The following is a 26899-nucleotide window of genomic DNA, read 5'->3' as shown; positions in this document are numbered from 1 at the left end:
CACCAGTTTTATCTCAGGAATGCTAAACAGACAGCCAGAACTCTGCGTCCTCTAAGACGCATGTTTTAGTTCTCTCAATCTTTCTGCTACATCCAGCAGTTCACTTAAGGTGCTTCCGCACTGCACAGAACGGTACGGTACGGAACGGTTCCAGCCCTGTTGTGTTCGCATTACACTGAGGGCGCCATCGAAGCGGTGCCGGACGTCATTATTTTTAAATCTAAACAGTGTGGTTTGAGTTGCTTGGTTGCTAACTGCCAATTTAATAAAAATATTGCAAAGAACACTCTTTACAAAATACAGTAGTGAGAGCCAGCTGTCAAACGGAAAATCAACGTCTGACTCCATAACAACCAGCGGCCAATCAGCTGCTGGTTCTAAGCAGAACCGCTTGGCCGGCCCGATTGGAACCACAGCTCTTGTGGTTCCATGGGGCCGGGTGGAACCGGTCGCAAGTTGTAATGCGAACACACTCGGAACCGTTCCGTTCTGTACCGCTCCGTGCAGTGCGAAAGCGCCTTTACATACTGGTTAAACCGTGCCTTTTCAATTTAAATCAGCCAATCAAACTCCAGCTCTTGTCACTGTTCTTTCTGTAAAAGAGGTGGGTTTTAGGCGGGCCTCCTCTTTAGCAGGTTTCCAAGATGGCTGCCACAGAAGACACACCCACAAGGTAACAAACATTTCAACCACACATACAAAAGGTTAATTTACACACTGTAAAACTAAAATTAGAGAAAAACCTGTTGCATCTAAGCAGTTATGTAAAGCTTTTCGAGATATAAACCCCATACAACAAGCTGCATCTGCAGAGAAATGTGGTTTTACAAAGTATCAACTGAGAGGACTTGAGTGCAAATGTAGTTGGGCCACTTGACAGAGTTTTATTTTTTTTTAATATTGTTTAATAGTGTAAGCCATGTATTATTTTGATAGCATATGTAGATAATTGATGGATAGGTGTGTTATTTTGATGCCAGTTATGCACTATTTTGTGTTGGTCTATCAAATCCTAGAAAAAATATGTTAAAGTGTGTGGTTGTAATGTGATGACATGTGAAGAAGTTCAAGAGGAATGGTATTTTCATAGCACATTGTGATAAATGGCCTGGGTTGCTCACAGCTTCCGGAAGAGATAATTAAGATAGAATGAGATTATGGAGTTAGACATTTCTTCACTTGCAAATTCACACTTTATATTGCTGAGAGAAGTGAGAAAAGAGTTTGGGTCCAACAAGTGATAATTAGGGCAAAAACAGTGATGTCATGGTTACCTACAAATATGAAACCCAACAAAAAGGAAACAATGAAAATTCAACAAATGTATTAGGTATGTTAATGTGACATCTACTTAACTTGTTTTGAGTACAAAGTGTCTTTTTATTTGTTCCCTACATATGTAGAACGTTCTCTCCTATTGCAATCGCTTCCTGTGTCATACGGGTTTAAAATACAAAGACTATAAGCAATAATGAGTGCAGAAATGTTTATATGAAAAGACAGTGAGCTGTCCTTGTAGCTGCTAGCTGTCACTTTAATAACGAGCAATGGAAATAACCGGACAAACTACAGGCCAGAGATGTGTAAATGTGAACGTGATCAGACATCTCTGGCAAAGTCGGGCCTTCATTTCCAATCTCCATATAAAACCTAGGATTGTCTCTAATCCCTATAGACTGCTGCTGCTTCAGAGCTGCAAAGAGAAACAGGACAAAATGCTGAGATACAAATAAAGATTTCAAGCATCTAAATCAAACATGTATAGCAGTTGGAAGCTGATGGGACATATTCTACAGAGGGTAATGTTCTAGTGGAGCAAGACGATTATCAGGCTGAAAAGCATACAAAGAAGGCAATTGGGAAACTGTGACAAGACTTGCACTTGCACTTGTAGCCCATCAGCTTATATTGGATCCTTTCCCCCCCAGCAGAAGGATTCCTCCTCAGCCTCACTTGTCACATGGCTGTTAATGCATTTTGTCAGTGGGTATATGCGCGTTTTCGAGTGTGAGAGTATGCGGTGTGTTTATAGGTAAATAAATGGCTGTGTGTTTGATGGCTCGGGGATCTAGACCGTAAAAGCTGGACCTTGAGTTGGTAGGCTACCCTGCAATGACCCTCAGTGCTCACACTGCTCTAATGGACTATTCATGTTTCTTTTCTCTCCTTTTCCTGTGTTGTTGTGTCAAATCAAGTCGATGCAGACAGAGGAGAGGACTGCTAAAAGGAAAAAAAAGGCGTTTTGTTGTGGTGAGTTTTGTATACATGCAGCATTCAGCACAGATAAAGATCATAGTCAAGACTTGATCATCAGAAACATGTCTTCATATGTGTTTCAGGTGATCAAAAACACATATGTGAAGACATAATAGTGCCATTTTGACACTTTGCAAGTTTCAACGTTTTTCTCTTTCATTTCGAAAAGTTCTTCCTGTCACAAGACCCCTGTTTATGTAGGCCTAATGGTTGTTTGTGTGAAAGAAAACTGGTTATTTTGTACATTAAAGGAAACAGACTTTTTATTTGATCTTTCTTTGAAATTTAAGATTTGTTGACTGAAATGAGTTGAATAAAGTCTTCATAAGTCAAGGTTTTAAAGTTACAAACAGGGAATTTTGTTAGTTTTTGCTGTTTCTCTTTCAAATAATGTTTGCTTTGCCTATTTGGGACATAAAACAGAAAACAGATACAAAAACAAAATGTAAATTCACCTGTGCACGATGTGTGCGTTGTGCACAAGTCCCTCCTGCAGCACTCCAACCAATTAAAATGCAAGCAATTGTTAGATTTTATTTATTTACAGACGACAGAAAAAAAAATGTGACGGGGGTGAGTAATTCTTTCACAATACTGCAATGTGCCAAAATCACCTGTCTTCAAGCGATTTCTTGCCTTGTCTTTTTGATCCACTGACCTCTGCAGAGATCTTTTGTAAAGGCTGACTCCGACAACATGGTGTGACTCATCTTGTCTGCTATATCTAAAGGCTGCGTTTTTTTTTTTTTTGTCAGACTTGAAAAATCAAGGTCAGAAATAGATTGTCATCAAATGAAAATAAAGCAAACACACCTGTGAGTAGACAGACACACACACACACACACGCAGGCACGCATGCACGCACACACCCACACACACACACACACGTGGTCATTGTCCTTGCTGAAGTCTCTCAAAAAAGCCCCTCGTTCTCATTAGTCCGCTTGTTAATTCTAATCCCGCCATATATAATCAACATTGACCTCAGTGCTTCGCACAGAATCAAGAACACGCCGAAAAACAAACAGATGCACTTTGCATATAGTTTCACGTTACCTAATTTAAAGACTGATTATTTAATGGCCTTTCATTATAACACTAATAGAAGGTCTGCTGAAAAGTAGACCACATCAAGACAGAATGAGCATGTTGGGGTGCAAGTAACTGCGATGCTCATGTAATCCGATGTATAATGGATGAGCAAAGTGTTGAATGGCACAAGTTCAAATTGGTACAAATAAAGCAGATGCATTGCAGGAACCAGAAGTAAAAGCAGTAGTAGTAATCATAGAAGCAGTTTTTGCTTTTAGACCATCCTACTTTTAATTTCTCTGAAAAATAACTCTGAAACTGAAGAGACAAGCTCACCTCATAGTGAGCGGTGCGCTGGGACTCGGAGATGAGCTGAGCGTTGCAGATGTTGCAATAGCTCTCTGTGAATAAACCTCCATCCACGACGCCCGCAGACTTCATCTTCATCTGAACCTGCATAAACACACACACACACACACACACGGCCAACCACAACGAAAATGAATATACAATATTAAAATGCACGATTGAATCAAGTGTGAGGCAACATTGCAGTGTGTGTGGAAGCTGTTTAAGCATGTATATTTCTCAACTTAAAAAAAGTTTTTCCTCAAAGTGACTAATTAATCACAAAAGTTTAGCCCCAAATGTGTTGATCCTCTCCATCAGATTATCTTCTAGTGGGTTATTTTGGCTGCAGCTTTAAAAATAATAGCCAGAGGCTCAGGCTTTGCTTTTAGCATTTTGTTGAGCAATAAATTATATTTTTATTTTGTTTTGTGTCAAACTTCTGTCAATAAACTCAGAACATGGAAAAACTGAAAAAAAAAGAAAAAAAAAATCTGAGCACTCGTATAAACTGCAATCATTTCAGCATAAAACAATTTTAAAGTAAAAATTCAAGTAAAAAAAAGTAATTCATTTAAAAATATATTTTTTAATATTTTAGTGATATTTAAAAGTGTTAGGTAGTTTGAATTGTTATTTTTATCTTATTTTTTGCAACGTATGCAACAGGTCACATTTACAAGAGAGACCCATATGTAACATAGGTTACATGTTACCTATAGTAAATGAAACAGTTAGTTTCTTGTAAATGAAACTATTAGTTTCAAAAGACTTTTCCTGTAAAAATAGATGAGTTTTGCTCTGAGCAATAATAATTTATAAAGGAGAGCAAGTTTAATTTTATAGTCTGGTTTGAATCTCAGTCACATACTGAACTACTGAGGGTTAATTTTATAGTAATTTACATTATCATGATTTGTGTTGTACTTGCATGATGTTTAAGTTCTCTGTACTTAATTACCTTATTTACCTTCTAAAGGATTGTAGCAATGTAACTTGATGAAATAAACTTGAATGTTTTGACTAACTCATTTCCATCTGATGAGAAGACTGCATAAAATGAAGTAAATATAACTTCAGACATAACTTGTTTGTTTACACATATCCATACAAATGCTTTATGGTGCAACGGTTTGCTCTGTTGCCTCATTTATATGTCTCGAGTTTGAAATTTGTTCTTGTACATATTGGTTTTCTCCGGTCCTCTAGTCTTGCAAATACTGATATAAGAACATTTCTGGCATATTACTAAGATTTCTTTGTTTTATTTTTCCAAAAAGAAAAAAAAAAAGGGGTGAAAATGTAACCTTTTGTTTTAGTAAACACATTGATATTGGTTTCATTTATATATTCATGACACTGAATGCCAGACTAATGGAAGTGTAGTGTTTGCATCAGGGCTGTTTACTGATGATGTACTGCAGACAAACATCAGAAACTGAGCACACATTTTTCATTCCTGTATAAATATCAAACCTTAGTAATCGTTGTGAAAAGGGATGCTCTCCTGCAGCTATCTGTATTACTGCAGCTCTGCAGAAGCCTCAGACTGAAGACAATCTGTTGTTTTATAGCAGCCTAATATGGAGGATGCTTATGGTTGTCCATAATGTTTTTTATTTGATGGAGAAATCTTTGCACAGTGATTTCCAGAGGGTCCAGAGCATCTGGCTTATTTGCCCATTTTTGCCCGTCATGATCAATGGAAGAGATGGTTTAATCTTCCTCCCCCTGCCCCTTATTTCAGGTCCTGCTTCAGGTCCATGGCACCTCTTTAATGTTAATCAGCTAACACAAGTTGTAAAACACTTTGTTGATATTGTTATTATTTCAAGTGTAAAGAGATTGTTTGGACTATAAATTAGACAAAATATTCTTGGTAAAATTTTGTTAGCGTTGGCCAACTCTTACACTACTTTGTCATACATTGTTCCTAACCCCTTTGATTGACTGAAATTACATTTACTGGCTACAAAGTATAAGGAATGTGAACTAGCCTACCAAATGACTCAAAGAGAAGAGCTAAGGCTTCATTTGTGGCCAGCAGAGCCCTGTTTCTCATGCGGTGTGCCATCCCTGCGTGTAGCGGCAAAAATGCCGCTACAAAAAGATGAATTAGGCACACAGTGATTTTGGACTCTAATAAGAGTTCTGGTTATCCAAGGACAATGGTAATAAGGCAGGATGATGCATCAATGATAGGAGAGTAAAATTAGGCAGATATCTCAATTTTGCCAAAAAATTACTTAGGCAATTATGCCGACAGTATGTTAGCCATAGTTTGAGCATTTTCTGGATTTATTAAAAAGGTCAACTAAACAAAAGATCATCAGTTATCATTTAACTCTTACGAGCTACAATCTCTAACGTAAACTGAACTAAGATCAGCAAAATTCTTTAGAGAAAAGTTTCTAAAATGTCCTAAAGGCTCAACTGTGAGGGAAACACTTAACAAATAAAACGATGAAGACCCGAGCTAGCCGCTGGGAAACATTACTGTGGGATCTTAATAAGTGGGCAGCTGTGTTTTTCTTTAGTTTTTATCTAAGGAAGGGTTTAGTGGTGCACTCTGGGGTCTTGTGTTCAATTTTCCATTTTCTTCATTATGTGTCCCCTTGAGGCACCGCTCTGACTGGACTTGGGTGAGTAATGAGTCTTTAGGGAATGATTCAGAAACATCAGCTATCAAACAGCATGGGGTTCATTCGACAGGGAAGCCACAGCAGAGGCTTTACAAGGGTAAAGTGTTTAGAAGCTCTAAATACACAGAAGCTGAGTTTTCAGAAGGTCAGTTTTCACTGCGATATATTCTTCTGAATAACAGTGTGTGACAAATGTCACACTGAGCTCAGATTTGTGACTTTAAGTCTTCTTCTGCATCACAGGTCTGGTGTGTAATTTATGTAAACTGATGTATTTGCTTGTTCATGCGCGCACACTCACTGCTTAAAATCGCATTTGTTATCATCCATCTGCTCTTTTCTGTTTAGTCCACCTTAGACCTTTCAATTACCACCAGACGCGGTGTCTGTTCATTATTTTTCATTATCCGTTTAAACTTCACAGTGCCATGTTTATACAACAGAATAAAATAAGGGGATGCATTTGATCTAGCGCAGGACACCATCACCTCCGCATGTTGCTCCGTAGATGTACATGCCTTTGAGGTACATTTTTCATATCTGAGAAGGCATAGATGAGGAGCTGAAAACATGTTTCATCCTCAGAAAATGTCACATAATTACCTCCATGTTGAAGTGCCCTATGAGGCATTAAAGAAGAGATTATATTCAGAACTGACACACTAAGCTTGCCTCAGAATATGCCACACGCCTAAATGTTGCAGCGATAAAAAGACCTTGCAATGCCCGCGGACGTCAGCCAGACTGAGGCGACTCTATCTTTTAATCTTCAGGCTAATTAAAAGTGAGTGTGATGCAAGACATATCTATATCTTTTATAATATCTCTATTACCTTTGATTATTGGACACATGATGGGAGATGTAGACTAATTAATAGAGCCAATCTGTTGGGGAGATTAATGGAATGCCAGGCCCAATGAAGCGAAAAGATAGAAAGATAGAGAGTGGGGAACATAATGAAGAAGATAAAAGGAAAGAGGGTGTAGAGGAATGGAGGAGGGAAAACCCAGTGCATGTGTGCGTTACATGGATTTATTTTAACCTAACTTAAACTATGTAGCAATAATTTTAGAACAATGAATAATTAAAGTTGGATCAACAGGAGGAGGTCAGTTTAGTTTAGTTCATTTCACTCTGGAGGTTTTTGGTAGCAATGTAATCGTTCCCGAAGAAGTCTCTTTCAAAAATAGCCATTTTACATCAGCGTGTGCAAAATATGTTGGTTGGTTGTAATTTAAAGAGAAGGTCCATATACATTCAGAGTAATAAAAAAGGTTGTCTTAGAGTTGGTCTCAGCAGTTTCTGTTAAAGGTGGAAATAAAAAATGTAATAAATCCAGAAATCCTTACACCAGGAAATATACTTTAAAGAAAAAAATCAATGCAAGTCTGTATCATCTTGCTCTGGTCCAAGAACAAGTCATGGTACCTTCTATTTTGTAGTTTGAGGAACAAATAACTCCTGACTCAAGCAGAAAAATAAATCAAATTCACGGGGATATTACCTATGCTCATAAAAGACTTTTGGTGCAACACTATATGATTGCATTTATTGTCATCAGGGGTGTTGCAGTATCTCGAGGTGCCAGATCTTACAAAATTGGATGATGGTGTTTATTGTCATAGCAAAGACTAACTCCAGTGGCTGTCAGCATGTGACTTTCTCTGGTGAAATCTAAGCCAGTGGTTCTGAAACCTGGCACTTGATGGCATGTTGAGAAGGTAATTCACTCATTTGAATCTGGTGTGCTGGAGCCACTGGAGTGGATTCTGAGAAACAGGATTGAGAACCACTGCTCTAAGCAATTATCATGAGCCCTGGATGTAGAGGTGAATTATTAAAGCTTCACGCTGTACTCGAGACTATTACTTAGGAAGGAGTTCTCGAGATGTTGACCTGTTGTTAACAACCTCTGAACAATCTGTGTTAGGACATTTCAGTTGATTATGTGGCGTAAAGAACACGTGTAGAGTTCGGAAAGAATAAGCACCGCTACATGTGAGCTACTCAAACCTGGACTACAATATTTGAAACCCATGATTTATTCAAGTTCAAGCTAGTCTGTTTTCATTTCAAATAATACAGAAACTGAATGTTGGCTTGACACTGGCTTTCCTGCTTTCACACCCCACAGCTAAGTGGTCATGCTGCAGATGCCCATTGTGTTCCAGTCTACAAAGGTCAGCTTAATTTCTGATGTTAGAACAACTGTTTGATTTGCCAATAGATTGTAAACCAATCCTTCATTTGGGAAAAGGAGCGATTTTGTGCCACTATAGACATGCTGGAAATCCTGTAAAATGAGAAGTTTTAGACTTTACAGACACTGTTGTGTGATTTTTCCATCTGCAGAGATCTTTCATGAAACAGTCTCTGACTGAAATGCAGTTAATTTGGGATTAGCACTCTGGTTTTGGTACCAGAGTTTATAATCTGGCAATCAGCTTGGGGCTGAAATCTGTCCTTGGACCAGACTATCTAATCTTGGATTACCCTTTGAAAATATCTGGTCATGGACCAGCCCCTTATTTTTACTACTGCCGTAACGTCATCAGGAAGGGAGGTTAACGGTCGATCTGTCTATGAAGATGTAAATATTCAGGATGCTAATTAGCTGTTTTTACTGAGGTAATTATATGCAAGACAGATGCATTGAATTTGAGGTTACTGGATTCTCCTTACCCAAGCATCCAGTAAGGATGCTCAGGCTTTTCCTATTCCAACATCAGGAAAGCTGTTACCTTTTCCAGCTCGGTTTTGACATTATTGGTCCAAATTATTGGACTTTATTAGTCTACTTTTTAAAAATGTATGTACGTTTGGTAACCTTAAAGAAGAATGATTAAAACTCTCATTCTAAGACATTACTTAATTTCTCAGGATGAATATATTTCTACAACCCAAAGAAACACAGATGACATTGGTGTAACATCAATAATTGAATCTTGAATAATTCTTCTCAGCTTTTCTAAAATGTAGACTTGAATTATCTTTATTATTCACAAAATAAATGTGCACATTAAAATATTAACATTTCTGCTACAGTAGAAGTCATTTCTTCTCTGCCTGTACTTGTACAGCGCTTTATATAGTACACAGGATCCCCAAAGCGCCACACACTACAAAGCCTAGCATATGAAGAAAAAAAAAAAAATTGAAATAGCAACGTTTTGGACGTATACTGACAAGTAACACTGAATTAGCAGGGGGAAAACCAGTTGCCTTTGTTAAACTTACATTGTTAGTGTTTTTTTTTTTTTTTTTTTCCTGAAAATCTAGCCTACTGGACACACTGTAAATGATTTATGTGTAAGAAGGAAAACATAGTTTGAAACTCATTATAAACAACATTGAAGGGTGATGTGAGAGTGAGCATCATTATCATGCAGCCAAAAACAACCCAAAATCATACTCTGTTATATAAGTATTTTTTTGTAATAGTTATGTCTAACTACAATGAAACCTGTGTTACATCAACCGTGCCATGATCTGTCAGTGAAAATAACAAAACCAAACCTATGAGAACATACAATTTTGGTTATGGTATGTATGTGGAAGTTAACAGTATTGTTTAAAACAACGAGCTCTCTGCTTTTGTTTTCTGTTTATAGTGCAAATGGGCTTATGAGAGTTTCTGAATCTGGAAGTGTATTTTAGGCAGCCTGAAGTGCTTGCCTGAGGCCATCAGCTCCTAAAGGTGGTGCAGTTGAAGTGAAAATGAAGTAGCTTTTCTCTTCGGGGAAGGTTGTTGCTTTCCTCCTGCTCTTCTGAAACAATTTGCAACATAGAAAGATGTGTGTACTTAGGGCTTTCAACTCTAATGTAGTCAGAGGCTAGACTCAGGCACTCCAAGAAAGAGTTTTCAGTCACTCTCATACTGCACATTTTCTCAATACAGTAAAAAAAATAAACATATCTAAACTGGTAATTTAGTGCTGGGGACGAACAAAACTTACTCACCACCAGAGGTCTACAACCTGTACAATCCAACAAGCCAAAAAGCAAAGTCCAATGTGATGACCCCTCCAGTCCACTAGTTGTTCTATCTTGGTCTTTCTTTTTATTTAGTTTTTTTTTTTGTTGTTGTTGCAGGGAGAAAAGTGGAAGGCTTGTCAGCCTGATTGAGCCACACCTGAACTGCCATTAACATGCTTCCTTCTAAACTAAAAGCAAGCCAGTTATTTCTGGCTTGCTTTTAGTTTCATTGCTACCCTGGTTGGAGCAGCTGGTGCTGCTTGTTGTTCACACATCCCTGCATGTGGTCTTTATGACCTCCACAAAAATAAATATTTTTGTAAAAGTAGACTATTTTTGCATTTAGAAACTATCATGATTTTTGTTTTCTCACATGTGTAACGCCACATTTCCACACAATAGGATATATAAGGAAGTATAAGTGAACAGCAAATTATATGTAAAAGGTTATAATTTGTTACTACATTTCTAAACGTATGCAACATTTCTATTTTTGCAATATTTTAAAAATATATTCAGTGTTGTTTCCATGCTAATTTATAATCAACAACAATCCTTAAAAATGTATTTTCCGTTATTCGCTCAATTTCAGCATCACATATATTTTAATGTCATATCTCCATTAACTTCTTTTCAATTTACAAACACCATGATTTTTTTTATATTAATAATCTGTTGATTTCAAAGCAAGTTTTAAGATTTTATCATTTCAATTCAACTTTTCAATTTTTCCCACAACAGTACACCTTAATATCATCAGGAAAAATAATATGTTTGAATAAATTAGTGACATTGCAAATATATTCAATATAAAGTAGAAACAATTTTGAACCAATCGGACCACTGGAGTATCCCACAAGTAACCCTTCTGAATTGTGACACCTTCTTGTTTATTTCCGCCCTTAGGTGGAGATAGAATATGACACCCTTCTCATCCACGTATCACTCCTGTTTTCCCAATAATATGCTGTAATCTATAGTGCACTAAAAGGAAGAAGACAAGTTGTGGGCATCTGGTGGCTTGATGATGAAAGACAGGACATCAAACCGATGGTCAGAGCACAACATGCTTCTGAGAAAGACTGAAACAAGATGCACGGGATATAATTATAAACACATTTTCACAGTATAAGTAAAAGCAAGGAGACGTATTGTTAATATGTGGAAAAGGCAAAGATCAAATTAAACCAGGAAAATGGATTGTGTCTTACCAAGCACATAAAAGCCTAAAGCATCTAAAGACAGAATACAGATTTTCTTTTAAGACAGCATCAAGTATTAAACATAGATGTGAACTATACACTCTCCCCGAAATCACAGCCTCAAGCCTACCGGTCATTAAATATCTCATGCTGAACTCAATGAAGCTTTTTGTTGTTTTGTTGTTTTAAATAAACTCAAGCACTAAGCCCAGTTTAGAATTTATATGAAACTACAAGCTCTTGTGCTAAATGAGAGTCCTACTGTACGTACATAAAGCAATAAGCCATTTCATCTCAGCTGGGAATTTCAGTGGCACCGTTCCAGCTGAGAATATTCTCTTAGTTCTTTTATGACCCCCCTAGAACAACTTTTTATTAGACAGAAAACAAAACTTGTCTGTGTGATGAAAAATACTAGTGCAAATTTTTTGCCCCACTTTTTAGAGGAAGAGATGCAGAGATAATAATGGAAAAGGACAAGTGAACACCAGCTGGTTGCAAAAGCTTGCATTGAGCTCTCCCCTTCGTGCCTCCATTTCATTTCTGCTCCATTAGGAAGAAAACTCCTGCAAACTGGACTTTGTGTTCTTCTCTTTCACTTTTTTTTTCCCCATCGCACTTCCATCTATCTGACTTGAAACAAATTACTATCCTGATTTGACATTCGAATTATGCATAGAGATAATGAAATACTGACACCATCCTGTGAGCCAGTGACCTGTCTAATGAGTCACAAGCGGGAATAACAAGAGGTGGGGTTAATAATTCGGAACCGTATGCAGGAAGAGCACTGTGAGGTGTCTCTTTGAAGTTCCAGATTACATTTTCCCTGTTTCACTCTTGGAAATGTATTCCTTCTGAATGCTGCCTTCCCTTCATCTGCCATCCTACTAGGAATCTGCAGCACCCTCCACAGTATCTGGCAACCCTATCTAGCAAAGAAGTGTAAAAAGAAAATATTTTAAAATAAATTAAGTGAAAATTATAGCAGCAATAGTTGGTAAATGTTTAAAAAAATTCTGCCTTAAATTTGACTACATTTATTTCGTTTGGGAGAAAGAAAAAAAAATCTCCCAAAGTAACTGTCAAGATCTTGGGTTCGAGTTTTGATCACTTGTTCTAGCTAGTTTAATTATGGTTATTTGTTCCTTGTGTTTAAATATTCTTTATTATAGTTAGTTATTTTTCTAGTTGCCCTGTTTACCCTCCCTTGCCCCATGGTGGCATTCTGCTCGCTCCCTTTTAACCCTGCTCTTATTCCTTGCTGGATCCTCCTGTTATAACCCTGCTGTCTTTTCACTTGGCTCCTGTTTTTTTTTTTTTTTTTTTTGCTCTGACTCTGTGTTTCTCCATCTGGATCCAAATCCATCTCAACACAACCATGACATTTACATTTTGAATTTAATTTTTTTAACAAAATCGCTCATGCGACTGCTACAGAAATCCTGCTTCGTATCTGTTAAACTATATGATTTGATTTGATTTGTAGCTATGTGTTCTGAATCATTATCCAGAAAAAAATGGGCAATGACCAATTTTAATCTAAAGATTAACAGATATGCATTTAAAACAAGGTCTGAATAGCCTTTGGTAAATAAACAAGCCCACAAATCCTCCACCGTACTTTAAAATTGTCATGATAAAATTTTACCCCTTTCTTTGTTTTATCCTGTCGTCCCCTGGGAGAGTTTGTTCACTAAACTAAAACATATTGCATGCAATATATGCATAAAAGTATAAGGGAGCCTGAACAATTGTGGAACTGGGGAAGGTTTACCCTGTGTGTGCTCTCTTAAAAAAACAAATCAAGTTGCTTTTCAATTTTCTAACTCAAGTGGGCCAAAAACTTTCCACGCTTTAAAGATTTGGAACATAAACTGATCAAAAGTTTTAGGATTTTTGACAATGTGAATATTCCTCAATGTAGAATAGAGAACTCCATATTGTTTGGACACAAACTTATATCTTTTCCTGAATTGATTAGTAGCAGCCATTGTTTACGTGAGATCAGCCCAGTTTGTCATTGGCATGTTGATACGTATGAGGAGGATACACTCCAGCAAACCACTGTAAGTCCTGCTTTTGTAGGTGATCATATTTGACCATCCATTATCTGCCTTACATTCAGTTTTTTCTAAGCTCTCTCCTATATCTTTGTGCTCCTATTCAGTCTCTTACAGATTCAACTTCTTAATACTGAAAATCCAAATTATTGACATGTGGTCGCTATGCTTCTCATCAGCTTCTATGCCTTTTTCCCTCCTGATCCACTTCTTCTCTTTTTCACTTGGTAAAATGTTTCCCTTAGGCCAGAGATAATTCATAAGGAATAATGTAGGCAAGACTTATTTACTCTTGGGGGGGGGGAGCATCACTTCTCACCACATTATTATGCACATTAAAACTCAGACCATTCACTTGTACAAGTTAGATAATGGTGTTTTGATCTTGATGAAAAGTATTTATTTTCTCCTGCTGAACAAGTCATTACCCTTAGCTTAGCAGCTTAAAAATCTTAAGATTTTATTGTTCATGCATAGAAGCCGACGAGTTGAAAATCTTTTTTTTTTTTTTTTTTTTGCTGAGATTCAAAAATCTGGACGTGCAGAAATGCAAAGAGGAACAGCGTGGACAGTCAAATAAACCACCATATGCACCCTTTAACTACATATTATTTATTTAAATGTAATGTGTTTCCTTATTTTACAGGGGAATTGAAGTCAAGAGGGCACTCTGGCAGTTTTATGTGTGAAAATCTCTCTTTGTGCACCATTAGCTGGTAATGTTATCTATAAAAGATCAATGGTTTCAGGCCACAATATTTACTTAAAAGATTAAAGACTATTACTCCAAGAAAAAAGAAAAAAAAATGTTGCTTCTATGAGTTTAACTGAGCACATCTCCAACTCAGTGTGTCTATCAGTAAGAGACTTCTAGGCAAACTGAGTTAATGGTGGGAGACAAAAGGCAACCCAAAGTTTTAATGAGGGGGGTTTATGTTACTGTAACATATGGAGGATGCTATGCTGGATAGCAAAAGAACTGTAGGGGTCTGCCTGTTCCATTAGCAACTAATTGCATTGTTTTTATACAAGCTATTTTTTCCCCAAATGTTTCTATCCTGTTTTCTGTGACTTCATAAGCCGTATTTCACAGTTTTTTTTTCTTTCCTCATTTAAAGATTTAAAATCCTAATTGACCATCTGAACTCAAGAACCAGAATCGCCAAAACGTAAAACTAATTTGATAATAGAATATGAGGAAAGTCTCAAAACAAGTTTTTGAATTTTACATTTATTAAGTGGTAACAACACTGATTTTTCTTGACACTGGAGATCAGCTTCACAGGGCATATCACCATTGCAAAAGCTCACGGGGAAAAAAATCAACAAAAACCCCCAAATGGGGACTAAAACAATCTCAAATCATACTTGATGCCAGCTTTCCAACAGTATGCATAATAATAGGCCTGCTTCAGCATGTTATGCAGTCAGACGGGGTAAGTGAGACAGTGCCCCGAGTCACAGTTAAGTACCAAAAGTAAAACTACTTCAGACTTGAGTTTGACTCCTGGTCTAAGTCTTAAGTCTTAACAGTTTTCATGTCATGTGATGAAGAGTGAAAGGCAGCTAGTATGTGAGCTCTAGAGTGCAGCTGCTGTGCAAATTCTGATGTGAAAATACAAAAGATATCATAATTAAATGTGATAATTTACACCTCAGGAACAAACAGCACAGGTTTGGATTCTAAACCTGCAGCAACGGAGCTCTGTAGGTCCACAAGGTGTTGTGGATTTGATAAAATTATGTTAGAAACAACTCTGATTTCAGGTTCCTATTGTTAGACAGCTGTACTTCAGGTCAGTTACATTGTTTTGTCAATTAAATTAATCTCAACTTGTTTTCCATCATTTTATTACAATTTTCTGATTTATAATTCTGGCTCTCGAAGAAAAATATGTCAAAGAACATTTCTAAACAAGCTTCAACATGTTTGCGTGTTTCTGTTTTCCCTGGTAAACCTTTATGAATCCAATCCTGAGTGTCAGTCTGATTACCTAGATGAAAATCTGCCCACTTAAATAATAATAAATGTATGAAAAAAATATATTTTTTGATTTAAATAACTATCATATTCTTTCTAAAGGCTGTGATAGTCAGAAAGGCAGAAATCAAACTAGACCTTTCATAATTTGTGCAAAAAAAATGTTCATGTTGAAGATTCTATTAGAGTTCAGAACATAGCTGTCTAGTTTATATATGTAGTGCATCAATCATGGTGCACAACAATAAGATTATTTGTTTACATGCAGTAAAAAAATTGAATATAACAAACGTTTATTACATTAACAGTTGAGGACGGATTACCGTCTGCATTCTGAACACAGAAGGCATCTAGCATTCAGACGCTCTTCTTTTCAGGAAGATTGCAGAATACCTTTTTCTGAAGTTCAGAGTGAAGTATAAGTGACTGGCCATGAGAAGATCAGGCATAAATCTCCCCTGAGGCATTCTGAGCTCTTTACANAATGTGAACTAGCCTACCAAATGACTCAAAGAGAAGAGCTAAGGCTTCATTTGTGGCCAGCAGAGCCCTGTTTCTCATGCGGTGTGCCATCCCTGCATGTAGCGGCAAAAATGCCGCTACAAAAAGATGAATTAGGCACACAGTGATTTTGGACTCTAATAAGAGTTCTGATTATCCAAGGATAATGGTAATAAGGCAGGATGATGCATCAATGATAGGAGAGTAAAATTAGGCAGATATCTCAATTTGGCCAAAAAATTACTTAGGCAATTATGCCGACAGTATGTTAGCCATAGTTTGAGCATTTTCTGGATTTATTAAAAAGGTCAACTAAACAAAAGATCAGTTATCATTTAACTCTTACGAGCTACAATCTCTAACGTAAACTGAACTAAGATCAGCAAAATTCTTTAGAGAAAAGTTTCTAAAATGTCCTAAAGGCTCAACTGTGAGGGAAACACTTAACAAATAAAACGATGAAGACCCGAGCTAGCCGCTGGGAAACATTACTGTGGGATCTTAATAAGTGGGCAGCTGTGTTTTTCTTTAGTTTTTATCTAAGGAAGGGTTTAGTGGTGCACTCTGGGGTCTTGTGTTCAATTTTCCATTTTCTTCATTATGTGTCCCCTTGAGGCTCTGACTGGACTGGGGTGAGTAATGAGTCTTTAGGGAATGATTCAGAAACATCAGCTATCAAACAGCATGGGGTTCATTCGACAGGGAAGCCACAGCAGAGGCTTTACAAGGGTAAAGTGTTTAGAAGCTCAAAATACACAGAAGCTGAGTTTTCAGAAGGTCAGTTTTCACTGCGATATATTCTTCTGAATAACAGTGTGTGACAAATGTCACACTGAGCTCAGATTTGTGACTTTAAGTCTTCTTCTGCATCACAGGTCTGGTGTGTAATTTATGTAAACTGATGTATTTGCTTGTTCATGCGCGCACACTCACTGCTTAAAATCGCATTTGTTATCATCCATCTGCTCTTTTCTGTTTAGTCCACCTTAGACCTTTCAATTACCACCAGACACGGTGTCTGTTCATTATTTTTCATTATCCGTTTAAACTTCACAGTGCCATGTTTATACAACAGAATAAAATAAGGGGATGCATTTGATCTAGCGCAGGACAACATCACCTCCGCATGTTGCTCCGCAGATGTACATGCCTTTGAGGTACATTTTTCATATCTGAGAAGGCATAGATGAGGAGCTGAAAACATGTTTCATCCTCAGAAAATGTCACATCATTACCTCCACGTTGAAGTGCCCTATGAGGCATTAAAGAAGAGATTATATTCAGAACTGACACACTAAGCTTGCCTCAGAATATGCCACACGCCTAAATGTTGCAGCGATAAAAAGACCTTGCAATGCCCGCGGACGTCAGCCAGACTGAGGCGACTCTATCTTTTAATCTTCAGGCTAATTAAAAGTGAGTGTGATGCAAGACATATCTATATCTTTTATAATATCTCTATTACCTTTGATTATTGGACACAAGATGGGAGATGTAGACTAATTAATAGAGCCAATCTGTTGGGGAGATTAATGGAATGCCAGGCCCAATGAAGCGAAAAGATAGAAAGATAGAGAGTGGGGAACATAATGAAGAAGATAAAAGGAAAGAGGGTGTAGAGGAATGGAGGAGGGAAAACCCAGTGCATGTGTGCGTTACATGGATTTATTTTAACCTAACTTAAACTATGTAGCAATAATTTTAGAACAATGAATAATTAAAGTTGGATCAACAGGAGGAGGTCAGTTTAGTTTAGTTCATTTCACTCTGGAGGTTTTTGGTAGCAATGTAATCGTTCCCGAAGAAGTCTCTTTCAAAAATAGCCATTTTACATCAGCGTGTGCAAAATATGTTGGTTGGTTGTAATTTAAAGAGAAGGTCCATATACATTCAGAGTAATAAAAAAGGTTGTCTTAGAGTTGGTCTCAGCAGTTTCTGTTAAAGGTGGAAATAAAAAATGTAATAAATCCAGAAATCCTTACACCAGGAAATATACTTTAAAGAAAAAAATCAATGCAAGTCTGTATCATCTTGCTCTGGTCCAAGAACAAGTCATGGTACCTTCTATTTTGTAGTTTGAGGAACAAATAACTCCTGACTCAAGCAGAAAAATAAATCAAATTCACGGGGATATTACCTATGCTCATAAAAGACTTTTGGTGCAACACTATATGATTGCATTTATTGTCATCAGGGGTGTTGCAGTATCTCGAGGTGCCAGATCTTACAAAATTGGATGATGGTGTTTATTGTCATAGCAAAGACTAACTCCAGTGGCTGTCAGCATGTGACTTTCTCTGGTGAAATCTAAGCCAGTGGTTCTGAAACCTGGCACTTGATGGCATGTTGAGAAGGTAATTCACTCATTTGAATCTGGTGTGCTGGAGCCACTGGAGTGGATTCTGAGAAACAGGATTGAGAACCACTGCTCTAAGCAATTATCATGAGCCCTGGATGTAGAGGTGAATTATTAAAGCTTCACGCTGTACTCGAGACTATTACTTAGGAAGGAGTTCTCGAGATGTTGACCTGTTGTTAACAACCTCTGAACAATCTGTGTTAGGACATTTCAGTTGATTATGTGGCGTAAAGAACACGTGTAGAGTTCGGAAAGAATAAGCACCGCTACATGTGAGCTACTCAAACCTGGACTACAATATTTGAAACCCATGATTTATTCAAGTTCAAGCTAGTCTATTTTCATTTCAAATAATACAGAAAATGAATGTTGGCTTGACACTGGCTTTCCTGCTTTCACACCCCACAGCTAAGTGGTAATGCTGCAGATGCCCATTGTGTTCCAGTCTACAAAGGTCAGCTTAATTTCTGATGTTAGAACAACTGTTTGATTTGCCAATAGATTGTAAACCAATCCTTCATTTGGGAAAAGGAGCGATTTTGTGCCACTATAGACATGCTGGAAATCCTGTAAAATGAGAAGTTTTAGACTTTACAGACACTGTTGTGTGATTTTTCCATCTGCAGAGATCTTTCATGAAACAGTCTCTGACTGAAATGCAGTTAATTTGGGATTAGCACTCTGGTTTTGGTACCAGAGTTTATAATCTGGCAATCAGCTTGGGGCTGAAATCTGTCCTTGGACCAGACTATCTAATCTTGGATTACCCTTTGAAAATATCTGGTCATGGACCAGCCCCTTATTTTTACTACTGCCGTAACGTCATCAGGAAGGGAGGTTAACGGTCGATCTGTCTATGAAGATGTAAATATTCAGGATGCTAATTAGCTGTTTTTACTGAGGTAATTATATGCAAGACAGATGCATTGAATTTGAGGTTACTGGATTCTCCTTACCCAAGCATCCAGTAAGGATGCTCAGGCTTTTCCTATTCCAACATCAGGAAAGCTGTTACCTTTTCCAGCTCGGTTTTGACATTATTGGTCCAAATTATTGGACTTTATTAGTCTACTTTTTAAAAATGTATGTACGTTTGGTAACCTTAAAGAAGAATGATTAAAACTCTCATTCTAAGACATTACTTAATTTCTCAGGATGAATATATTTCTACAACCCAAAGAAACACAGATGACATTGGTGTAACATCAATAATTGAATCTTGAATAATTCTTCTCAGCTTTTCTAAAATGTAGACTTGAATTATCTTTATTATTCACAAAATAAATGTGCACATTAAAATATTAACATTTCTGCTACAGTAGAAGTCATTTCTTCTCTGCCTGTACTTGTACAGCGCTTTATATAGTACACAGGATCCCCAAAGCGCCACACACTACAAAGCCTAGCATATGAAGAAAAAAAAAAAAATTGAAATAGCAACGTTTTGGACGTATACTGACAAGTAACACTGAATTAGCAGGGGGAAAACCAGTTGCCTTTGTTAAACTTACATTGTTAGTGTTTTTTTTTTTTTTTTTTTCCTGAAAATCTAGCCTACTGGACACACTGTAAATGATTTATGTGTAAGAAGGAAAACATAGTTTGAAACTCATTATAAACAACATTGAAGGGTGATGTGAGAGTGAGCATCATTATCATGCAGCCAAAAACAACCCAAAATCATACTCTGTTATATAAGTATTTTTTTGTAATAGTTATGTCTAACTACAATGAAACCTGTGTTACATCAACCGTGCCATGATCTGTCAGTGAAAATAACAAAACCAAACCTATGAGAACATACAATTTTGGTTATGGTATGTATGTGGAAGTTAACAGTATTGTTTAAAACAACGAGCTCTCTGCTTTTGTTTTCTGTTTATAGTGCAAATGGGCTTATGAGAGTTTCTGAATCTGGAAGTGTATTTTAGGCAGCCTGAAGTGCTTGCCTGAGGCCATCAGCTCCTAAAGGTGGTGCAGTTGAAGTGAAAATGAAGTAGCTTTTCTCTTCGGGGAAGGTTGTTGCTTTCCTCCTGCTCTTCTGAAACAATTTGCAACATAGAAAGATGTGTGTACTTAGGGCTTTCAACTCTAATGTAGTCAGAGGCTAGACTCAGGCACTCCAAGAAAGAGTTTTCAGTCACTCTCATACTGCACATTTTCTCAATACAGTAAAAAAAATAAACATATCTAAACTGGTAATTTAGTGCTGGGGACGAACAAAACTTACTCACCACCAGAGGTCTACAACCTGTACAATCCAACAAGCCAAAAAGCAAAGTCCAATGTGATGACCCCTCCAGTCCACTAGTTGTTCTATCTTGGTCTTTCTTTTTATTTAGTTTTTTTTTTTGTTGTTGTTGCAGGGAGAAAAGTGGAAGGCTTGTCAGCCTGATTGAGCCACACCTGAACTGCCATTAACATGCTTCCTTCTAAACTAAAAGCAAGCCAGTTATTTCTGGCTTGCTTTTAGTTTCATTGCTACCCTGGTTGGAGCAGCTGGTGCTGCTTGTTGTTCACACATCCCTGCATGTGGTCTTGATGACCGCCACAAAAATAAATATTTTTGTAAAAGTAGACTATTTTTGCATTTAGAAACTATCATGATTTTTGTTTTCTCACATGTGTAACGCCACATTTCCACACAATAGGATATATAAGGAAGTATAAGTGAACAGCAAATTATATGTAAAAGGTTATAATTTGTTACTACATTTCTAAACGTATGCAACATTTCTATTTTTGCAATATTTTAAAAATATATTCAGTGTTGTTTCCATGCTAATTTATAATCAACAACAATCCTTAAAAATGTATTTTCCGTTATTCGCTCAATTTCAGCATCACATATATTTTAATGTCATATCTCCATTAACTTCTTTTCAATTTACAAACACCATGATTTTTTTTATATTAATAATCTGTTGATTTCAAAGCAAGTTTTAAGATTTTATCATTTCAATTCAACTTTTCAATTTTTCCCACAACAGTACACCTTAATATCATCAGGAAAAATAATATGTTTGAATAAATTAGTGACATTGCAAATATATTCAATATAAAGTAGAAACAATTTTGAACCAATCGGACCACTGGAGTATCCCACAAGTAACCCTTCTGAATTGTGACACCTTCTTGTTTATTTCCGCCCTTAGGTGGAGATAGAATATGACACCCTTCTCATCCACGTATCACTCCTGTTTTCCCAATAATATGCTGTAATCTATAGTGCACTAAAAGGAAGAAGACAAGTTGTGGGCATCTGGTGGCTTGATGATGAAAGACAGGACATCAAACCGATGGTCAGAGCACAACATGCTTCTGAGAAAGACTGAAACAAGATGCACGGGATATAATTATAAACACATTTTCACAGTATAAGTAAAAGCAAGGAGACGTATTGTTAATATGTGGAAAAGGCAAAGATCAAATTAAACCAGGAAAATGGATTGTGTCTTACCAAGCACATAAAAGCCTAAAGCATCTAAAGACAGAATACAGATTTTCTTTTAAGACAGCATCAAGTATTAAACATAGATGTGAACTATACACTCTCCCCGAAATCACAGCCTCAAGCCTACCGGTCATTAAATATCTCATGCTGAACTCAATGAAGCTTTTTGTTGTTTTGTTGTTTTAAATAAACTCAAGCACTAAGCCCAGTTTAGAATTTATATGAAACTACAAGCTCTTGTGCTAAATGAGAGTCCTACTGTACGTACATAAAGCAATAAGCCATTTCATCTCAGCTGGGAATTTCAGTGGCACCGTTCCAGCTGAGAATATTCTCTTAGTTCTTTTATGACCCCCCTAGAACAACTTTTTATTAGACAGAAAACAAAACTTGTCTGTGTGATGAAAAATACTAGTGCAAATTTTTTGCCCCACTTTTTAGAGGAAGAGATGCAGAGATAATAATGGAAAAGGACAAGTGAACACCAGCTGGTTGCAAAAGCTTGCATTGAGCTCTCCCCTTCGTGCCTCCATTTCATTTCTGCTCCATTAGGAAGAAAACTCCTGCAAACTGGACTTTGTGTTCTTCTCTTTCACTTTTTTTTTCCCCATCGCACTTCCATCTATCTGACTTGAAACAAATTACTATCCTGATTTGACATTCGAATTATGCATAGAGATAATGAAATACTGACACCATCCTGTGAGCCAGTGACCTGTCTAATGAGTCACAAGCGGGAATAACAAGAGGTGGGGTTAATAATTCGGAACCGTATGCAGGAAGAGCACTGTGAGGTGTCTCTTTGAAGTTCCAGATTACATTTTCCCTGTTTCACTCTTGGAAATGTATTCCTTCTGAATGCTGCCTTCCCTTCATCTGCCATCCTACTAGGAATCTGCAGCACCCTCCACAGTATCTGGCAACCCTATCTAGCAAAGAAGTGTAAAAAGAAAATATTTTAAAATAAATTAAGTGAAAATTATAGCAGCAATAGTTGGTAAATGTTTAAAAAAATTCTGCCTTAAATTTGACTACATTTATTTCGTTTGGGAGAAAGAAAAAAAAATCTCCCAAAGTAACTGTCAAGATCTTGGGTTCGAGTTTTGATCACTTGTTCTAGCTAGTTTAATTATGGTTATTTGTTCCTTGTGTTTAAATATTCTTTATTATAGTTAGTTATTTTTCTAGTTGCCCTGTTTACCCTCCCTTGCCCCATGGTGGCATTCTGCTCGCTCCCTTTTAACCCTGCTCTTATTCCTTGCTGGATCCTCCTGTTATAACCCTGCTGTCTTTTCACTTGGCTCCTGTTTTTTTTTTTTTTTTTTTTGCTCTGACTCTGTGTTTCTCCATCTGGATCCAAATCCATCTCAACACAACCATGACATTTACATTTTGAATTTAATTTTTTTAACAAAATCGCTCATGCGACTGCTACAGAAATCCTGCTTCGTATCTGTTAAACTATATGATTTGATTTGATTTGTAGCTATGTGTTCTGAATCATTATCCAGAAAAAAATGGGCAATGACCAATTTTAATCTAAAGATTAACAGATATGCATTTAAAACAAGGTCTGAATAGCCTTTGGTAAATAAACAAGCCCACAAATCCTCCACCGTACTTTAAAATTGTCATGATAAAATTTTACCCCTTTCTTTGTTTTATCCTGTCGTCCCCTGGGAGAGTTTGTTCACTAAACTAAAACATATTGCATGCAATATATGCATAAAAGTATAAGGGAGCCTGAACAATTGTGGAACTGGGGAAGGTTTACCCTGTGTGTGCTCTCTTAAAAAAACAAATCAAGTTGCTTTTCAATTTTCTAACTCAAGTGGGCCAAAAACTTTCCACGCTTTAAAGATTTGGAACATAAACTGATCAAAAGTTTTAGGATTTTTGACAATGTGAATATTCCTCAATGTAGAATAGAGAACTCCATATTGTTTGGACACAAACTTATATCTTTTCCTGAATTGATTAGTAGCAGCCATTGTTTACGTGAGATCAGCCCAGTTTGTCATTGGCATGTTGATACGTATGAGGAGGATACACTCCAGCAAACCACTGTAAGTCCTGCTTTTGTAGGTGATCATATTTGACCATCCATTATCTGCCTTACATTCAGTTTTTTCTAAGCTCTCTCCTATATCTTTGTGCTCCTATTCAGTCTCTTACAGATTCAACTTCTTAATACTGAAAATCCAAATTATTGACATGTGGTCGCTATGCTTCTCATCAGCTTCTATGCCTTTTTCCCTCCTGATCCACTTCTTCTCTTTTTCACTTGGTAAAATGTTTCCCTTAGGCCAGAGATAATTCATAAGGAATAATGTAGGCAAGACTTATTTACTCTTGGGGGGGGGGAGCATCACTTCTCACCACATTATTATGCACATTAAAACTCAGACCATTCACTTGTACAAGTTAGATAATGGTGTTTTGATCTTGATGAAAAGTATTTATTTTCTCCTGCTGAACAAGTCATTACCCTTAGCTTAGCAGCTTAAAAATCTTAAGATTTTATTGTTCATGCATAGAAGCCGACGAGTTGAAAATCTTTTTTTTTTTTTTTTTTTTGCTGAGATTCAAAAATCTGGACGTGCAGAAATGCAAAGAGGAACAGCGTGGACAGTCAAATAAACCACCATATGCACCCTTTAACTACATATTATTTATTTAAATGTAATGTGTTTCCTTATTTTACAGGAGAATTGAAGTCAAGAGGGCACTCTGGCAGTTTTATGTGTGAAAATCTCTCTTTGTGCACCATTAGCTGGTAATGTTATCTATAAAAGATCAATGGTTTCAGGCCACAATATTTACTTAAAAGATTAAAGACTATTACTCCAAGAAAAAAGAAAAAAAAATGTTGCTTCTATGAGTTTAACTGAGCACATCTCCAACTCAGTGTGTCTATCAGTAAGAGACTTCTAGGCAAACTGAGTTAATGGTGGGAGACAAAAGGCAACCCAAAGTTTTAATGAGGGGGGTTTATGTTACTGTAACATATGGAGGATGCTATGCTGGATAGCAAAAGAACTGTAGGGGTCTGCCTGTTCCATTAGCAACTAATTGCATTGTTTTTATACAAGCTATTTTTCCCCCAAATGTTTCTATCCTGTTTTCTGTGACTTCATAAGCTGTATTTCACAGTTTTTTTTTCTTTCCTCATTTAAAGATTTAAAATACTAATTAACCATCTGAACTCAAGAACCAGAATCACCAAAATGTAAAACTAATTTGATAATAAATATGAGGAAAGTCTCAAAACAAGTTTTTGAATTTTACATTTATTAGGCGGTAACAAAACTGATTTTTCTTGACACTGGAGATCAGCTTCACAGGGCATATCACCATTGCAAAAGCTCACGGGGAAAAAAATCAACAAAAACCCCCAAATGGGGACTAAAACAATCTCAAATCATACTTGATGCCAGCTTTCCAACAGTATGCATAATAATAGGCCTGCTTCAGCATGTTATGCAGTCAGACGGGGTAAGTGAGACAGTGCCCCGAGTCACAGTTAAGTGCCAAAAATAAAAATACTTCAGACTTGAGTTTGACTCCTGGTCTAAGTCTTAAGTCTTAACAGTTTTCATGTCATGTAATGAAGAGTGAAAGGCAGCTAGTATGTGAGCTCTAGAGTGCAGCTGCTGTGCAAATTCTGATGTGAAAATAGAAAAGATATCATAATTAAATGTGATAATTTACACCTCAGGAACAAACAGCACAGGTTTGGATTCTAAACCTGCAGCAACGGAGCTCTGTAGGTCCACAAGGTGTTGTGGATTTGATAAAATTATGTTAGAAACAACTCTGATTTCAGGTTCCTATTGTTAGACAGCTGTACTTCAGGTCAGTTACATTGTTTTGTCAATTAAATTAATCTCAACTTGTTTTCCATCATTTTATTACAATTTTCTGATTTATAATTCTGGCTCTCGAAGAAAAATATGTCAAAGAACATTTCTAAACAAGCTTCAACATGTTTGTGTGTTTCTGTTTTCCCTGGTAAACCTTTATGAATCCAATCCTGAGAATAAGTCTGATTACCTAGATGAAAATCTGCCCACTTAAATAATAATAAATGTATGAAAAAAATATATTTTTTGATTTAAATAACTATCATATTCTTTCTAAAGGCTGTGATAGTCAGAAAGGCAGAAATCAAACTAGACCTTTCATAATTTGTGCAAAAAAAATGTTCATGTTGAAGATTCTATTAGAGTTCAGAACATAGCTGTCTAGTTTATATATGTAGTGCATCAATCATGGTGCACAACAATAAGATTATTTGTTTACATGCAGTAAAAATATTGAATATAACAAACGTTTATTACATTAACAGTTGAGGACGGATTACCGTCTGCATTCTGAACACAGAAGGCATCTAGCATTCAGACGCTCTTCTTTTCAGGAAGATTGCAGAATACCTTTTTCTGAAGTTCAGAGTGAAGTATAAGTGACTGGCCATGAGAAGATCAGGCATAAATCTCCCCTGAGGCATTCTGAGCTCTTTACAGATTCTGAAAGTGTGAATTCTAAGCTTTTTAATGTCAAACACAAAGAAAGAAAGAAAAAAAAAGATTAGATCATTTCAGTGTTGGCACAGTGGAAGCAAGATCAGGGAGAAAATGGTCCACAAAGTTTGAAAACAGTTGACATGACGCCACCCGTCATTCAAACCAATGGGTTTGACAGCAACTGTTGGTGGTTGCAGTTTGTCTTATAGCAAGATTTGAGGACAAAGATTTGCTCGTTTGCATACGTTATGTCTCTAAGTAATCATTCACCATCACGCAAAAATGATTCCTACACAACTATGCCTTAATGTTGGCTGATGAGGCAAGAATGCCTCACCAAATGTCTCGGGTAACGCCATGAGCCTCACTATCTTCACCTTAATAACCTCATTTGTCTGTTGGAAGTTTGCTCTACTTTAGTTACATTTCTGTGTGGCAGAGCAATCTTGTCTTGGCTTCATGTCAGATGTCCCCAAACCTGATCGGCTACCTGGAGGTGTCAACAAAGGCTACCCATTTACATTCTTTGCAACAACCCCACCTCCCAGAGTTGACTGTCAAC

At 36.9% G+C, this 26899-nt stretch overlaps 1 protein-coding gene across 1 annotated transcript in view; it reads right to left on the bottom strand.

Annotated features, from left to right (window-relative positions):
- LOC103147702 (zinc finger matrin-type protein 4) overlaps positions 1-26899 on the bottom strand; it is a 72057-nt gene that overhangs the window by 39445 nt on the left and 5713 nt on the right. The window contains exon 2 of the mRNA XM_007566171.2: positions 3625-3741. Within this exon, the coding sequence (XP_007566233.1) occupies positions 3625-3735 (111 nt within the window). The 5' untranslated portion in view covers positions 3736-3741. The remainder of the gene's footprint in view (positions 1-3624; positions 3742-26899) is intronic.

This window comes from Poecilia formosa, unplaced genomic scaffold (assembly GCF_000485575.1).
Source record: "Poecilia formosa unplaced genomic scaffold, Poecilia_formosa-5.1.2 Scaffold188, whole genome shotgun sequence".
Lineage (NCBI taxonomy): Eukaryota > Metazoa > Chordata > Actinopteri > Cyprinodontiformes > Poeciliidae > Poecilia > Poecilia formosa.
This window is presented reverse-complemented; position numbering and strand designations above follow the sequence as displayed.